We start from the raw sequence: 19,056 nt of genomic DNA, 5'->3' as shown, positions 1-19,056 counted from the left end.
AATTTTTACAGTTTTAGTTATTACTCGCTCCTACCCTGCTCTTCTTAAGCATGTGTGACTCTAACAGTTAAAGCTCCATCCTGTTCCTTCATCTCTTAAGAGCAGTCAAGACAGTTGACTAGCTTCTTCTTTTAAAAGCTGTATCTACTTTTAAGAGATATACCAGATATAATTTCATACCACACCATCCTAAAACTCAGTGGCTCAAAAGATTGATTTATTATTTCTCACGAGTTAATGGATCTGCTGTGTAGGTAACCTGCTTCCATCTTTTCTTATCCATGTTATTTGATTGGCTGTAGGTACTGTAGCTTTGTGGTCTAGGTTGGGCTCTTTTGTGAAATGTGGCTAGTTTTAGGATGACCTCAGCTGAAACATTATAGACTAGCAATTTGACATGCTCTGCCCAATACTATCCTATTATCTTTGCCCATTGAGAAATTAATGGTGGTGATGCATTGATGGCAATTTTTGGTTTTGTGTGTGTATGTGTGTGTGTGTGTGCATGTATGCAAATAGAGAAATAATATGTAATCTTTTTTCTTTTACAATTCTGTAAATTGTATGGTTTGTTTTCAGGAAATAAGAACTTAATGGAATTGATTTCCACTTTTCAGTTTCTGATTGTACGAAAGATCAAAACAAAAGTGGAGAAGAATTAAAAACCTTGCAGGATAAATGCGTGTATAAATAAACTCAACTTTTTGGTGTGACTGAGAAAGCTCTCATGTATAAGTGAGTTATCTCTGGAAGACATGAAACCTTTTCGTATGTAAATATATTAAAACTTTGCAGCTTTACCATCTATGAGATGTGAGAGGTCAGGGAAAATGACTCATTCAGTTACTCCAAAATGTGAAACTACATTTGAGTGTAAAAATGTGAGCTACATAGAGTCTAGTGTACTAGGGATCACCAACTCTCATTTCATAAGGCTTTAGAATAGATACAAAGTCACTGAAAAATTTAAAAATACAACAGTAGTGAACAAAGAAGTTGTAAATAGTGACTACTGCTCTTTGATATTGGTTCAATTTAATATGTAGAATTAAATCTTAAAATATCTGTAGGGATTGTTTAACTCAACACTATTTTGCAGATGAAAACACTAAGAAGAATTAGAGATTCAGGGAAGCCAGCTGATTTACTAGGGGTACCCAGGAGTACAGACTCATCCCTTCTGTGTGTGGCTCCACTTTTTTTCTGAGAAAATGTTTAATGTGTTTCCAAACTGTTTAGAGCTTAAACACAATCCCATATCCTATGCATAGTCAGGAATTTATTTACTTTGGGTATTCCAGACAATTTATTTCAACTTTCACATCCAGAAATCATACATTTTAGTTTTCACAAAATAAGACACAAAACTAAATCTTATGATATAAGGGAAATCACAGGACTTGCTTTTCAGAATTATCTTTTCATGCAGTATCTTTTTAAATGAGCACTTTTACTGTATATATCTCAGCTCTGTAGGAGAGAACAATTGAATTCTCTAACTCTGTGTTGAAGAGGAAATCTTCCATGATTGTTCATTTTGGGGAGACAACTTTGATGCGTGCTCTCTTCCTCGGAAAAAAAATGACAGTTTTTCTAAGAATATTTGATCCTTTTCTGCTAATTAATTGAGAAATCAGTTTTTGTTTGTTTGTTTGTTTGTTTTACTAATGGAGAAATCTACCACCAAGAAGTATGAAACTAACTTGATTTTCCTTGTATCAGAAGTTTTGAAACTAGGAAAACAAATGTAAATTTATCTAATGTGAACATTAACTACCTTGAGACATTAAGTTTTGTGATAAGATGATGATTAAAACTTATTAAAAACTTTTATTTGCACTGGAATTTAAATTTCTCTGCATATTTTACTGAAAAATCAGACTTCTTGCATTCATGATTCTTAGCACACACTACCTACAAAAGCTTTCAAAGACGACCCTTTGTTTAGAAGTGAACGTTGGGGTCACCACCTGTTTAAAGTTTGTACTGCCCCTGTCCTTAAGTGGCTCTAGGCAAGTTCCTCAGGTTTTGTTGCATTTGTGTAAAGGGACACTACTGCTGCTTCCACAACAGGTCTGAGATGATTCATGTATTTAACTAATGAAGTACTAAGTTAGCGTAGTCATTTCTGAGAGACTGAACTAATGGGGGACAAATTCATACCTTGGAACTTACTTCTTTACAAACAACAAAAATAAACCATGACATCTATGCCATCAGCTAAACTTTTATTTGTTTATTTAAAATATACTTGAAAAATACAATCTCTCGTCAATTGAAATAATACATAGGACAGTTGTAGGGGCCTTTTCTCTTAAGATGGTTATATAACCCATTAGTTTTCTGTCTCTTCTCTCTTTATGCACACTTTTAGGATTATTTATTAAATGAGCCAGCATATTCAGTTTCCTCATTGATTAAAGATAAACAAAATCCTTGACATGTTCATTTGAGACGTGTCATAATTACATTCACTTTTAAAATGATCTTTAAGCAACCTCACCAAAGAGCACATTTTCTAAATTGAAGAAGAAATGAGGGAAAAATATCTAAAAAAGCTATCATGATTATTTTCCTTTCATGTGTTAAAAAAGCACATTATTCTGCAATCTTGTCTTTCTCCAAGTTAGACTGTGAAGGTATAACTATTATTAGGAAAGCAACAGTTCTATTTATGTTTAATTCAATGCCTACATGTGAATTATGTCATAGTAAAGTTTGTATATATCCAAAAAATAAGATTAACATTTAATTTCTTTGATATAAACGTAAAGCTATGAGCAAGCAGGAGGAACCCACACACCATTTACTACACACTATGATGTACATTTAATTGGTGACTCTGTAATTAATGTGAATTTCTGGTTTCATATCACATACCATGCCCAAAAGCTGTTTAAGCACACTTTCCATATACTTGTTGTAGCGTCTGTTCAGCTCTTGTATCTTCTTTAGTGTTTCTTCTTCTAATTCATCTAAGATATTACTCTGAGAGCCCATTATCTACCAAAACAAAGGATGGAATTCATTATACCATACATTTATATTACCGGTTTTTGTTTTATAAGCTTCAGCCCACTGATTGATGGTCACACCCACAAAATACAGTGTAAGATACCTTTATATGAACAGTAAAGTGTGTTGTGTGTATATATATATGAGTGTGTGTATGCAGTATATATATACAAGTATGTGTACATGTTTTAATTACATACACAATCTTGAGAATTTTAGGGTAAGTTGACTTTCTTTCAAATTGAGATGTACCTGTTTCTTTAGTTGCATTATAACTTTAGTCAGTTAAATACATCTTTCTGATTGTTCTTTAATTGTCAGTAATTCTTAATTATTTTCATAATCTCCAAAATCCTCTTAGTCTTTGTCAATTATAATTTGACTAAAATAAAGTCTCACTTCCAATTAACAGTTTAGAGGAATCTACCAGTGGAATACTTTAACAGTTATCTTTTGTTAAAATAATCAGCTCCTTCGTAATCTCAGCCTTTCTTAAATAAGATTTTGTTAAGGCAATGCAGTTGTTTTTTTTTATTTTTATTTTTAATGTGCTCTTAAGGATAAGATGTACTTATATAATTCAAAAACACCACTGATGACTGGCTTTTACTAAGGAATTGCTTGACTATTTTAGCTTCTAGAATTCACATAATTCTTCTGGGTCTTAAACTTGCACCCAGATACAATTAAGGGTACTGAGGTTAAATTTTTCATGATTATAGTCCAAACAGTGGGGGTATCTGGATTCAGGCAAAGTAATATTGATAAGATATTGCTTCTAAGATGCCAAATAACTTTTAAAAAATAATATTTTGGCAATAAGGACATAAGTAGCAGACATACACCTTATAAAAATGCTTAAACATAGAACCACCTATCAAAATAAAACATTCTACCAAATTAAATATTTTCCTTCTAAATTCCATTGTATGTGTGATTTTATCTAACTGAAAAAAAATCCCTTTAAGTCATAAAAAATTAAAATACAACTTATTGGGAAATGATCACTGATTTTGAATACATATTTATTATACAGAATACAATAACCAGTGTTCCAGATGTTACCGAAAACTCACTACGTTCACAGCTACGTTCACAGGCAGAAACCTGTTAGCTGAACATTTGGGAAGCAGTATACATTAGAAATTGGTAATTCTGCAAGACATCCTTGTATATTTGGTCAAAAGATGTCGGTTATGAACTTTATGTCAATTCGTGTAGCGTTCAATCTACCGACATGGTGATGGTAACATCTTTGACTCAGTAACTGTCCTTGTAAGTTAATTAAATGTTTCTGTTTAAGAGCTTCAAGTCTCCAAGTGGTGAACAGGCTTTTCCACTCAAACTTTTATTGCCCCAAGAAGATAAGATCCTATTGAGATATAAATTCAGAAAGAAAAAATATACAAAAATTCTCAGTATGCCCAAGGAAACTATGGTTAAGCCTTTCACTTACATTGATAGTCCATGTAACTTTTATTTGTATTAACAATAGATTTAATATTACATGGTCCAGATTTTTAAACAACGTAATACCTTACACTTGCACTTATTACATTGGGTAGCAACAATAAGGAGGGGCTATATAAATCTTTGCTGAAATAATATTAGTGGATATATAACTTACACTAGAATTCCTGCTTGTGTTGTTAAGTCAGGAGACTTGCAAATTCATACATACTAAGAAGAGCTAAAAAGCAGCTATATAAAAAGAAACATCAGGGTGCAGTACCCACAGCAGGGAGAAAGCTGGCTTCTTGGGTCCCCTCCCAGACCTCCTAATTGCCCTGGGTTAATGATGACTAGATTTACTGGGAATAGCAATATGCCTGACATATGGAGGTCATGCCAGGGAATGAGGATCTGCACTAATGGTGTTACAATATGCTTGAAGTAGCAGAGGCTTCAGCATGATGACTCTCCTATGTGAGCTTTTGATCAACTAGCTGTAAAATTGGCTTGGACCTCTAATTATGGGGGTGATGAGGAATTTTAATTGTTTTTCAAGGCATAAAACAAATCTTGAACCAGAATTCTATCTGATAGGATTCTTCTGGAGAAATTGCATTTCAGAGGCTTTGTTGAACTATTCTTTGAAATTATGGTCAGTTTTATTCTTATGTTTAAAGTAAAATTAAGTAGAAATATTCTACACGATAGTCAAAGGGGTCATGAGTGCTGATGATTATTCTCTCAAGTTCTACTGTGATAGTTTGGACAGAATTCAATAGGAAAGATAAGGCTACAGAGGAAGTGGTTGGTTATTCATTATTTCAACAGATATTTATTGCATGACTATTATGGAGAAGGCACCATTTTAAAATCTAGCAAAACTATGGAGAACAAAACAATGAATCACTGTTTTGCTGCTTATAGTCCAAAAGGAAAGATAGGCAATAAATAAAAATGTTAAATACACATTATATTATATAGCGAAAAATGCTATAAAGAAAAAGAATGGGCTTATAATGGGGTAGTACTTTATTTGGAAAGGAAGACAGTTTTAGATAAGGTAATGAGAAGATGCTAACAACCATAGAGGAAAAAAGACAAATGTGTCAAAAAAAGGAAAAGGAATTACAAGGATAAGAATGGTGTGTACAAAGGCTCCAAAGTAGTGGCATGTTCCATCTGTCTGAGGAAGAAGAGAAAAACCAGTATGGCCAGGGTAGAACAAATATAAACATGCTATGGGCCAATCACAGCGGGCTGTATACACATGTATCGAGTAGGAGTTTAGGTTTTTCCAAATATTGATATTGATAAGATGAATTTATTTTTGCTGAGTGGTTCACTTTTCTTGAGGAAGGGATTTTTACTGAAAGAAACAACTCACTGGAAAAGCTTATTCTACAGTGGGTTCACTATAGTAAATCAAATCTATTTGGACTTATCAATCTAAGATCAGTAAAATAAAAATTGCAAATGAAAAGATTTTCAAAACTTGTAGTTAATTTTGAAATATCAATCTTCTGAACAAAGCTTTCTTTATATTCTTACTGAGGCAAAAAGGGATTTTCATGTAAGTTTAATGATGGCTCATGGAGGTACTTTCTGTTAATCCATGTTTTATGGAAAGAAAGACATTAACTGAAATTTTATGCACTTATTTTTATTGTGAGTTGTAGATATTTAAAAAATGATAGTAAAAGCTAAAGTTTTACATTTTAGTGACAGATTTATTGAATGAAGCCATCAGATTGCAAAGGAAATACTAGAGGACTTTCAGCAATTTACAACAGTATCTATTTGATAATTCGTACATCTAGCCTGCACCAAGGAAACTGCCTAACCAACACCTTCTGTAACTTAACATGAACATTTTTTGCTTCTTCTAGTAAACAGTTAAAAAAATATATTTTCCAAAGCTTTTTCTTATGAAAACGTGTCTGTCAGTCTTTAATTTCTAGAAGGCATGATGCTTTACCCAATCCCTTCAACTCAGATATTTGAGAATACGATTTTAGTTATGCTATCTATTAGTAATCAGTATTGACTGATTCTTTATAGGACAAATTAAAGGTGCTTTGGAAGGAAAATTTACTGGTAATTCTGTTAGTTTTAAGATTTAGTTTGATGTTCTATTTTGATTGAACTATATCTGCTTAATCTGAGTTTATTTCTCCCAGTTTCACTTTATATCAGGTGAATATTAATGTCTTATAATCTATATTGCATAAAAATCACTTCTGACTTTCTCACCTTAGATTGTTGCAGACGAAACTCCTTCTCCCTCTCCATTCTGTACTGGTCAATTTCTGCCATTGCCTCTTCCTTAGCTTGTTTCAATCGTTTCCCTTTTCCTAAAAATTAACAGTGACATAGAAGGAACGATACTTCTTTTTAATATATATGGAACATCAAACTTGACTTTTTAAAACGTGGGTGACTTACCTGGTTTTTGAGTAATTTTTTTTTCTAGAATATCAGCTTGATTGAAAAGCACAGTAAATAATTAAATTTTCTTTTTTTTCTGTCTGATTCTCTCAAATATGGAAATGACAACCTTCTTTCATACTTACATGTTTAAATAAAATATCTGCCCATTTATTCACAGCAGTAACAGCCGAAGAACAGATTTTAGCTGTCATTTACTCAAAAAGATATTATTTGGTCAGATTTTCTGTCCTGACTTGCTGCCAGAAATCCTTCAGTCCACACCAACTGGATCCTATTTACCACTGGCAGGTCTCCAGCACCACTGCAAACATGCAGCTCAGACTCTTATCAAACCAACTTACTATTTTTTCAAACATTTTATTGGGATTATTTTTCCTACCATTTGTTACTCTAGAAGTCTGATTAAGGCCACAATACATCAAAGTAGGATTTTTTTTTTTGGTTGTGGCTTTCTTGGGAGGGGACTGGCAAGTAGCTGTAAAACCAATTGTTTTTAATGGTTAGGAGATTTAGTTAAGTAGCTATTTTTCTTTTATTAAGAGCAAAGGTGTAAGCCTTAAGCCAGCAGACAAGGTAGATAAAAGTTTTACACCAATATAATACTGTAGGGATCATTAACCAAGCACATGAACTTTCTGATAACCAGAAAAAATAAGCTTTGGGAGTTACAGACTAATAATCACTGCCACACCCTCACCACGCTCCATTTTCAGGGACTTAGGTGTAATTCTTTGTGATAAGTAAAACTTTAAAAAACCGAGTTGCATTAGAATTCATTTCTTCTTGAATATTATCTTTGAATTTTAGTGAAATGCCTCTTTTTTTGTCCGTTTAATATAGTTTATTTTCTGTGATGGTGTCTCAAATTATCATTTGTAACTTTGGTCATCTATGTTCCATTGTATGGAATTTGTATTAGAGAAGTGTTTTCTGATTAAGTTGCATGAAAAAAATCTTCATATAAATTTTATCATCTATGTATATATTGAATCATCCAGTGATCTCTTTTTATGTCTGTGCATGATTTAAATGCGTATTCTTTCTAAAATTTTTTTCCCAGTTAGGTCTGAGTTGCTTTGCTAGTTCCTGAATAGGTATTTGGGATAAAAGCAGATTCACTGAGTTACAAATTGATATGTGTTTCTTTTAAACGTCCATCACTCTTTGGTGGACCTGAATAAAACTTGTCAGGAATAATTAGCTCTGTACGTGCTCTCTTCAAAACCCAAGGCCTAGTAAAATGCAGAGTTCTTTTGATGCTGGAGACTTAGGGAAACATTCACAGTGATGCTTACTTTTCCCTACTTGGTGCTCATTACCATTTTGTGTATTCTGCTTCCTTCATTCTCATTGGTTCTAACCATTTTGAGGCAACCCAACATGCCCTATTTAGAGATTTTCTATGAACGGAACAGCTAAATGATATGTTTATTGGGGAAACTATTCCACCATCTTATCTCACTTCTTTTTCACTGCTTGTCATTAATATCAAGACAGAGATATAAATTGCTAATATGTCAGTATTTTTTTGGTAACAGTGAGTTGTGGTGTACATAATGATTTTATAAAATTAATGGCACAAAACATCATTATTTTCCATCTTAAATGCATACCACATAAAAATATTGCCTTCAATGTCACAGCTCTATAACACATTAAAAAAATAATAGCAAAAGCTCCTTGTGCCCTACCCCTGAGCAGAATCCAGCACTCTACTATGAGGCTGTATATTAGTTCCATCACATGGTGACAGTCTGAGAGTGTGTCTGTGATTCCCCTGTCATGGCACCAGTCACCTGCTGGTTTTCATTCAATTAAATAGGAGAGCCATGGGGAAATCCCTGCTGGCGCAGCAATTTTCTGGATAGACTCAGCAGCTGCCGCTGTGTGAGATCCCACATATGCTACACCTGATTTAATCCACTGGAAGAAATGGGAGCCTAAAGGCTACTGTTCTGTTCGAGGTGAAGCAAAATGCATGTGTCACATCCACTCATATTAACCTCTAGCTTGTTTCTCTCTCTGTATAGGAAGAGTGCCAAATTTTGAAATTACACCTATTTCCTGCTAACCATCAAAATCATGTTTGCTGTGAACAGAAAGGAGTTCACATTTTATTCTCTTTATACCCTGTATTATATAGAGGGTGACCATATGGAACATTTCAGATTTTATATATCACAATTGAATCTATGTTTCCCAAATACCTACAAAGATACACAAGGTCATCAGGCTAAGTTCTGGTTTTGAAAATATGTTCATCTAATGTTTTGTAACTTTAATGCTAAAAATATGCAGCAGAGTGGTTCAGGAGAGGATAGACTTTATTTTCTTCTTTCATCATTATTAATCACCTATTATATAAGCACAGAACTAGAAAAATAGAGAAGTGCATATCCTATGGTCCTTGGTTCAAGTTGGCATAGGTTTTGTGTATTTTGAAAAGATGTGCCTGGTACCCTAGGTTGCAAGAGGAAATATATAAAATAAATGAAACCACAGAATATGCAAAATCAACTGTGAAAGCAATGAAACAAAAATCTTGATTGATTGTTCTGTAAGAGTTGAAAATTGCAGTGTCTGTGGGGATTTCAAGTTTTGAAATTCTGGAAAGTCTGTGCTTCTCTCTCACTGTAATTACCATGCTGTGTGTTATGTTAACAGGGTAATCCACAAGTATAAGCACATCTGCCCAGATTATATCAGCAAGCTCCAATAGGGCTGACCAGGGAGATCAGAAAAACTCCTGGAAAGGAAACCACTGAGTTGAGTTGACTTACTAGACAAGACAGCAATGGGATGGACAGATCATGTGAAGAACTGAAAAAGGCCAAGAAAATCCTAAGACAATTTTGGGGACTCTGTAAGCAGTTACACTGTAATAAACCCACTTCTGGTTTTAGACATGCAACATGCATGCAGATAGGTTTACATTTAAACCGTTATATTCTACAATAAAGTTTAGAGGAAAGAAGAGAAAGGAAAAAAGATGTTTGTAATAATTTTTAGGTGAATCATAATGAAATAATTAAAAAAATAAATTTGAGGCAAGTTAAACTGCATTCTCTGTATGAGACAGAGGATAACGCTCAGAGATATTATCTGTCTAGGACAGGCAGAGTGAACTGTTCCCTGAGAAACAAATAGGTCCTGTTTTTTGGGTTGCTGAATTTGTTTGGGAATATTTTTCTGATGATGAAGATAGGTTGCATTTATCATCTCAGAAGAGAATCAGAATCCTATTCCAGGAAACTGTAGAAGGAGACATTAGAAGCCTTGTAACAAAGTTACTTAGAATTTCTGAGCCTGAGTTTTCTCATCAAGGAAAGAGCCAATACAGAGCAAAGTGATTACATATACTGTAGTTACACGTAGTACTTGACAAATAAAAGTTATTTTTAATCATTATTAGAGAAACAGGTCCAATTCTTGCTGAGACAATGACAGGAAAAAAGGCATAAGTTTGAGCTCTGATCCTCAGGCTGTCGTTCAGGGAGTTCCTGTGGGCTTCCCTGAAAATAACCAATAAATGAAATCATCGGGCAGCTGGGTAGACAAACCTGGAATCCACAGGGAAGTGTGGAATGGGGACAAATTTGCCTATCAGTCTCCTGGATTTGAGTAGGTTCCAGTCATGATCAAGAGTGTTTGGATAGAAAGCAAGGAAGAGTGTGCAGAATAAGAGAGTGCTAAAGTCTCAATCTGGGAAAATGTCAAATTCAAGCAAAGGACAGGAACCTGAGAGTAAGGACAACAAAAAGAATGTCTCAAAAGCTATGGCCAACAGTGTTAAAGTCTACGGAGAACTCAGATGAAACACTGAGTCAGTTAACATTTAATGGATGTCTAGTGTGTACTGCACACTTTTCTAGATCTATGGATAGAGCAGAGAAGACCATCTACTTCTTCTTGTCATATATTCTGCTTTCTGAATGTAGTTTAGAAGAGAGAAAACAGACGATAAGTACATAATATGATGGGGATGTTGAGTGTCATGAAAAAGAATAAAGAAACAGAAGTGGTAAGGAGAAAATGGTGGTAGGGTGTAATTTAGCTAGGTAGGGCCTTGGCATGAAAAGCTGTGGGAGTAGAAACTGAAAGGAATAAGGCAAATGGTAACACAAGCACCTTTGGGCAAGCCTGTTCTAGGCTGAGACAGCGGCATGTGCAGAATCCCTGAGGTGAGAGGGTAACAATAGGTTTCAGAACAGCAAAAACACCTTTTATCTAGCTGTGCATGGCTGGGCATTGCAACACTCTTGCAGTCCCAACACTCTGGGAGGCTGAAACCCGGAAATGAAAAGTTCAAACCTACCTGGGCAATTTGTCAATTTAGTGACATCCTGCCTCAAAAATGAAAACAATATTTTTAGATGGCTGGGGATGTAGCTTGGGGCAAAGACCCTGGATTCAATCTTCACTGTGAAAGAAAAATAACCACCTATGAGACAGAAATGAGTCAAAAATGACCCCAACATTTTGTTTGATGTCTATTAAACATCTAGCAGTGATGCTGAGAAGGCTGATATTTATGATTATCTGAATTTGAAGAGAAGCAAATGATCCAGGGATCTGGAAATACCAAGTGTGGGATGGTCTGTTGTCACAGAGCTGAGTCATAAACCAAGGAATTACAGGAGATAAACCTAGGAAGTATCTGCAGAGACAATGGAGAATAGGTCCAAATGGGACTTGATGTTAGAGACTGAGGAGATAGAGGAAACCAGGAGTGACACTGGTGTCCTGAGGTCAAATGGAAGAAGAATTTCAAAGTTGAAAGAGGGAGCCAACGATGAATGATACTGAATTTACATTAGGTTTAGAAATACTGTGGATCTTGGCAAGTGGAGCTTTGATGAATCTGTAAAAATAAAAGTTCACAGAAAAAATGATGGGGAAAATGTGGACATAGAATGTGGACAACTTCTTCAGAAAGCGTTTATCAATAAAGTGGGACAAATATGTAAGATAAAGGCTCCAGGTGGTCAAGTGAACTTGACAGTTACAGGATGCTATGGATTCAATTGTTGAATTCTATGTTGAGTCTAACCTGAGAATGTGACCTTATGAGGATTTTTGCAAGATGTGCTCAACATAATTGGAGGTCACAATGGATTAAAATTTAACCACTAGGGTCCTGGTAAGGAGAGGGTGAGTTGGACACTTGAGACAAGAAGATGCACAGAGAAGGACATTTGATTATGGAGACAGAGATTGGAATGAGTGCCGAGGTTTCTGACACACCAGCTGGTAGGGGACAGGCATAGTAGGGTGGTTTCTCCCTTGGTGGCCCCAAGAAATTCAAGCTTGCTGGCACCGAGTTTCGGATTTATTGATCCAGAACAGTGAAACAACAAATTTCTGTTGTTTAAAGTCACCTGATTTGTGGTAATTAATTACAGCACCCCCCAGAAACCAATGCAGATCATCAAGGAGTGAAGACTAATATGCCATTTAAACATGAGAAGAAAAGCCTGATATCTCAACAGGCTGGAAAAAATCCATACTGAAATGGATGTGTCATCTGGCAAAAATATGCAGAAACAACAGAACAGAGGCCACCTTTATTTGCCAGGAAGATAAAGGGATACTTTTGAGAAATGCTTGGAGATTCAGAGCTGTTGCTAATAACTTGTTTTTTCTGAACTCAGGAAAAAAAAATGTTTTTGGCTTTTAGGGGTTGTTAGTATTGTCATAAAACTAATCATACTTAAAGAATGCCAGTTTAAATTATGATAAATGTTGGAAAAAGGTAAAGAAAAAAATAAAAAGACTCCGGCCCTCTCTGTGCTTGGTTGCTATCAAGCTTTTTTGTCTTCACAGTTCCACTTTCCCTGATGTTTTCCTTTATTTTTTCCTATACTTGTAATTTCTTTATTAAAATATATAAAAAGCAGTTTTTGTGTAGGATTAAATGTAACCTATTTATATAATGTTCTGTATTTTCTACTACTTAAAGAAATGAAAATCCAGTGTATTTACAAACACCTTATTAGTCTGTGGAATGTAAAGAAAAAGGAAATATTTACAGGCCTACAAAACACAGAAGACAGGGCCATGAAATTCTAATATAGCAACTTTCATTTTATTAGTTTGTTAAAAGCCATGTATTCATGAACCAAAATATCCACTTATAGAATGAAGAATTTATTAAAACAATGTGTTTCTTTAAATAATTCAGACTACCTACAGACTTAGAAACATATAGGAAAAATTACTGATGGCTAATGTCTAATACACCCACAGAAACTAATCTGCATTACTGTACTCACTGACATATTAGCCAATTAGAAAGTAGAAATATAGTTTGGAGTATCTGCTTTGTACCTAAGTGAAATACAATAAAAGACCTCATAGTGGATTGTGCTTAAGAAATCACAAGCCTATTTGGCTGGCCTTTAAAAAATAGAATTCTTTTTATTATGTATTAAAAGGAAATTATTAGGGGGCTGGGGATTTAGCTCATCCGCATAAGTACCTGCCTTGCAAGCAGGCAGTCGTGAGTTCAATCCCCGGTACCGGTAAAAAGATTAAAAAAAAAAAAAAGGAAATTAATAGCTAACATTTGTTGGGTATCTTCTATGTATCAAGTGGTATTTAAGTCTTTTATGAATGTTAATGCAGTTATTCATGATGACTCCATCAAGTGAGTATTATTGGTGTCTCCATTCTGAGTAAAAAAAAATACAAAATGACAAACAAACAAACAAACAAGCCAGGCACTGTGAGGTAGGATTAACCTGATGGGGCCACTCCGCAGTGAGAAGCAGAAGTTGGATTTACACGCAGGCAGGACTGTTTCAGGAAGCCCGAACTGACCACATTGTCTTAAAAAATTACGGACTGTATCCTTCACTTGTACTATGATTTGCCTGTAGCTTTTAGGATATTTTACACATATTCCTCTTCATTATGTTTTTCTCACACCCAGATTTGAGGATTTACATCTGTGTATCATCTCTTTCACCCTGTATCATGTAATTCAGTGTATAGTTTTTGGTTAAGCATAAACTGTTTTCAATAACTTCCAAGTAGAAGGCTTGGATGTTTATTTGTAGGAGAGGGTGTGATGTATGCTAGGAAGTGACTCAGGAACACGAGTTCTTTACGTGCTGTTGAGTCTCAAGCACTTGCAAATTTTAGGCTAGCATAGCTAGTCTCTATAGCTAGCAAAGCTCTAGAGTTTTCCAAGTATGCAGTGGGTGTAAATTTCATAAAACATCAAAAATAAAAATAAAATTGTCACAAATATGGAAACACACAAATCTTTTTCTCCTATCATTAATGTTGGATTTCTAAAATATGTTATCTTTTTTTTTCTTTTTTGCTATTGGGGATCAAATCATGACCTTGTACTTGTTAGGTGGGTGCTTATGCTGCTGAGCTAAATCCCCAGCTCTAAAATAATTCTGATTAAAGGTTCATTTTAATACACCAAACTTGGATCTCTACGGCAGGTCTATGTTATCCTATCATAAAAATGTCGATCTCTTGGCACCACACACTTTTTTTTAAGTTTTCTTTAATGCACAACATCTTGGGGCAAAAATATTAAGTCTAATAAGATAATTTAAATAGTGCAAGCCCACTACAATTTCAGGTAAATGTAGTAAGAGTCTTTTGCACATAAAATGCATATGAGATTTCAAACTAATAAACATGATTTAATCGGTATTCACCGAATAGAGGCAAATATCTGAGCCTTTCTTGTCAGTTTTTCAGAAGCAGTAACGATCTGTAGTGTAAGAAATGTGGACTAAGAACTGCGGCAGGAGTAAAAAGGAATGAAACTAGGTCGTTCTGATCTGTTTCATTCTTCTATTGTTACTTACAACCAGGTGCACAGTACATATCATAAAGAAAACCAACTCTCCAATACGTATTTTGGACTCTTACTATCTTGCATGTATTTTTCCTATCTTTCAAACATTTTGGTTATTAGATACAGATATAAAATAACTTCTACTTTTATCATTTTGAGAAGAAAAGAAGAGTGGCGCCCACTGGTGCTATGTAACTTTGACTGGGAAACACAGGTTTTAAACTGAAAATTTGACTGCGCAAGCCTCTCCATCCAAGCCACCCCACCTCTGTCCTTGTCATGTCAGTAACTAGTGAGTGCCTTGAAGGTAGAGCCCTGAGAATTCCATTCCTGCAGGCAACACTGTAGTTTCTAAAGCAACAGGTCTGTAGCCCTTCATGTGTCCCTAAGGCAGAACATTTGTACTATGTGCTTCTCTCTGTCATACCTTTACTGCAGTCTGAGGCAGCCTTCTTAATGGAATATATTAATATTTTGCAGCATAACATAGAAATATTGCCACCTTATTCATCTTGGACTTTTCTAAAACAGTTAGCAGTGTGCATTACTATGGGTTTCTCTCATCTTTCTCCTTAACTCCTTCCTTTTTCTCCTGTTTTTAACATATATGCTCACAATCCTACTCAAACAGACTCTTGAATGTCTGATGTTCAAATAAATGGATTAAGAGAAAGTGATACGGACCTTCTACATTAACTGTTGGGACTAACTGATCCCTATTCTGAACCTCTATGTAGCCTCATTATGCCAGGTTTTCAAGTGAATCTTTTTATGGGAAAAAAGAAAATAAAAATATATGGGTCTGTTAAAATGAGCACTGCTTTTGCCTTTCATGTCATTATTCCTTTCTCTTGTTTTAGTGGACATTTCTGTATTCAACTCACATGTGAGGCCTTTATGAAGAATCCAGGGCTGCTCATCAGGCTTACACCAGTGCAGCATGCAGCTGACAAGCAACAAATACATTCTTAAGGAATTAGATGAATGAGATAAAACTCCTGAAAAATAAGGGAAGCTATAGCATATTGAATATATACAGAAATATATCTATTTCATCATAGAATGTTTAAGAAGTCTGTAAAGTGTTAGCTGCTGGTAGCTTTGTAAAAAAATAATCCATACCAGGGGGAAAAGTGGCATAAAAGCCTGTGATTTCTGAAGCAAAGAGGACACACTGACATTCACTATAAAACTGGGTGTAGGGGTTAGTTGTTGAAAGTCAAAATATTTTCTAAACTATTTTAAAGCCTGGGTTATTATAGTTGAATATTTTGCTTGAATATTCATGAACAAAACAGTGTACTAAGCAAAAAGTAAACATGTGCTTTAAGCTATTGGTATATGAGATTAACATCTTGTATATAATAATCCAATATGGAGCCCCTTCCTCCTAGTCAATGGCAGTCCTGGATCATGGGTCATAGGGGAGAGAAACAAGAAGTAATCCTCTTCCTGTCAGCCAGTGGCAGCCATGCAAACCACCAGAGGAAGAGAAACAAAAAACTAACTTCTTCCTAGGGCTGAGAAGTGCATGGGCTAGGACACAAGGAGAGCAGAAAAGCCCCAACTCCCTCATAAACAATCAGATGATCTGGGGAAACACAGGCTGGGATAATAGCTACTGAGGCAGGAAAAAAACAACTTAATGCTTGTGGTGTTTGGTATTTGATCTACTTTGCAGGCCTAAGGCCAGTGGTCTGACCTTCTATTTGGAGGATAACAATTTGTAGTACAGCAACTATGGGGGATTTCCTTCTGAAGGTGGGAGCCAGTGCTGATTTCCTATTATCTTGCTTTGAAGTCCCATATCACTTTCATTGTTTTATTTTGATTGGTTCTATTCTGCTCTATTTTGTTTGATTTTACTATGTCTGATGGCATGGGCAGCTATTTTGAAGATAACAAAAGACATTATTGTAGTCATTGTTGATTTCTTATTATCTTGTTTTTGAAGTCCTGTTTTGTTCTGATTGACTTTCTTCTGTTTTATTTTGTTTGGTTTTATTCTTTTAAAACTAAAAAAAAAAAAAAAAAAAAAAAAACCCAAGTAATCTAATATGCATTTTAAAATTCTGAGTTCTGAGGAAAGTTTGCCCACAGACCAGAGTAAATAAAGAGCAGTTTGGCTTTTCCCTTCCCTCTGAAGTTGAAGCCATATTGCCTTTACTGTTCCCTATTGTCAAACAGTTTGCATGATTCACACTACTTTCTTTCTCTAAGGACTTTGAAAAAGGAAAAAAATGACAAGTCATTCGAATCATAATTATATTGATTATATGAGTGCTCAATATCATCCTTTAGTTTCTTCCTTACAGCATGGTTATCATGTCAAAATATTTTGGTCTCGCGATGAAAGTTTTAAGTGTGGTTCAAATTTTAATAAAAACTCTAGGAATTTCTATATGGTTTCAGTCACCAGGTCCTGCTCTGTGCTGTTTTCTACGTGATGACTGTATTCATACCCTTCTGCAACTGCTTTCATGGTTTGCTGTAGAATAAGTTGTAAAATCAGTTGCTGTAGAATAAGTTGTGTTCATTATCTTTCCCTTCCCTTACTCTGCCACCTCCACCTGGAGTCTTTACCTTTTGTGTTATTGGTGCCCACATTCCTCGGTGTTCAGGAAATCAAATTTTATTAAGAAAGGGAAAAGATTTTACATGGCGGTAAAAAACCCCGGTAGACTGGATAATGCACACCTCGTTACTCATTCCTGCTTTGCAAGTAGGTCCTTCTGTCATTCTGTTTGATACACTTGAATACACTTTTTAAGGACCTACTCTAATTTTATCATTATATTCATCCAAAGAATTACACAAGCAAGATTTTTAAGATTATCTGGCTTGACTTTGAATCTAATTGCAGAGAAGACAGTCATAAAGGAGGAGAATGACACTAGAAATTACTGTAAATCAAATAAGGATGTGATGTGAAATAGATAGCAGTTAAAAATATATAGATCTTGGCTAGAGAAGCTGAATTCAAGATGTACATTTGCAACATTTTATTCTTTCATTATAAAAATTATGTAAATTTTTTATAGTGCACTAGGTAAGATCTTGACTGAGGAATCTGACCTCTTCTAAATTCTGTCTCTGCCATTTACTCTCTGTGTGACCCTGGGCAATCTACAATTTCTCTAAGCATCATTTTCTCGCTTTGCCATAAAGGTTCCTGTGAGGAGTAAACAGGATAACTATTAAGCATGGCACCTGGTGCCATGTTTTCTATTTTTTAAAATACCTTGACTAAATCATGAATTCTTAGTTTCTGCATACATAAAATAGGAATCACATTAATACCTTATTTACATAGCTGTTATGAGTACCAAAGAAAGTACGAAGGATATTGAGGTTTATCTAGGATACATATATATGCAAGTACATGCATGCATGATTAAAAATATAGAAAATAAGAATAAAATGGTAATACTTTAAGATATTGGGAATTAAAAACTATCAAAAGAGGGATGAGAATGAGATATTAAATGTTATCACAATTTTATGGAAATGGAAACTCAAGTTTTTGAAGGATAAGTAATTTGGTTAGGCTTACTCTCTAGTGAGCAGATTCAACCTGGAAGTGGTCTACCTTCTATACATTTCACAACAGTGACAAACCAAGGTGTGATCGAGCCTGGGCATAAGCCCATGCTTCCCTAACCTTAGTATCCAGGATATTTTCACTTAGTAAATGATCTCTCAAAAGGATCAGAATGAGAAAGGATCTTCATTAGTAAGCACGTGGCTGGGTAGTTTTAACAAACTCCTGGGGCTCATAGAATACATAATAAAACTGACCTTAACCGTATGTCTGCCTGACCAAGAAGCCCATGCTCATCTCCCCATGTCTCCTAGCCTCCCTCATCCATTTTGGATAAAACCCTCATAGACAAGACTCACTTTTTTTGGCTTCTTCTAGCTTGTCTTTGGCCCTTTTCTCTGCCTGCAGGAGCTGGTGAATTCCTTGAGACTGGCTGGTCATGGCGCCTTGTTCCGGGTGAAGCAGTTTCTGTGAAACCTGGGAAATGGCAGGTCCATTTGTTCTTTCAGAGAACAAGGCACAGTTCAGATTGTTGTGGCAACAGTGAACACCTCGCTGTCTCTTCTAGATTGGTCTGATTGAGCCAGGTAATTGGGTGGCAAGGAGAGGCCAAGGTGAAATCCAGAAAAACAAGTTAAGTCAATACAAGGAAGCTGAGAACTCACTATTTCTGCCAATTTTTTTTTTTTACCTCTTTTTTTTGTGAAAAAATAGAGACTTTAGGAGGCTGCTGAGTCTGCTTATAAAAACATAAGTCAGATTTCTTCTGGGATATTAG

General features: G+C 35.2%; 1 protein-coding gene across 1 annotated transcript; it reads right to left on the bottom strand.

Annotated features, from left to right (window-relative positions):
* Positions 1 to 2,216: 2,216 nt before the first annotated feature.
* Atp6v1g3 (ATPase H+ transporting V1 subunit G3) lies at positions 2,217 to 18,832 on the bottom strand. Its single transcript, XM_003474852.4, has 3 exons — positions 18,638 to 18,832; positions 6,718 to 6,818; positions 2,217 to 3,003 (listed from the first exon to the last, which is right to left on the bottom strand). The coding sequence occupies exons 1-3, from the start codon at positions 18,717 to 18,719 to the stop codon at positions 2,830 to 2,832; spliced, it is 357 nt and encodes a 118-aa protein (XP_003474900.2). The 5' UTR covers positions 18,720 to 18,832; the 3' UTR covers positions 2,217 to 2,829.
* Positions 18,833 to 19,056: the final 224 nt, after the last annotated feature.

The sequence above is a fragment of the Cavia porcellus genome, unplaced genomic scaffold (assembly GCF_034190915.1).
Source record: "Cavia porcellus strain 051 isolate PalLab524CR breed Dunkin Hartley unplaced genomic scaffold, mCavPor4.1 scaffold_29, whole genome shotgun sequence".
NCBI lineage: Eukaryota > Metazoa > Chordata > Mammalia > Rodentia > Caviidae > Cavia > Cavia porcellus.
This window is presented reverse-complemented; position numbering and strand designations above follow the sequence as displayed.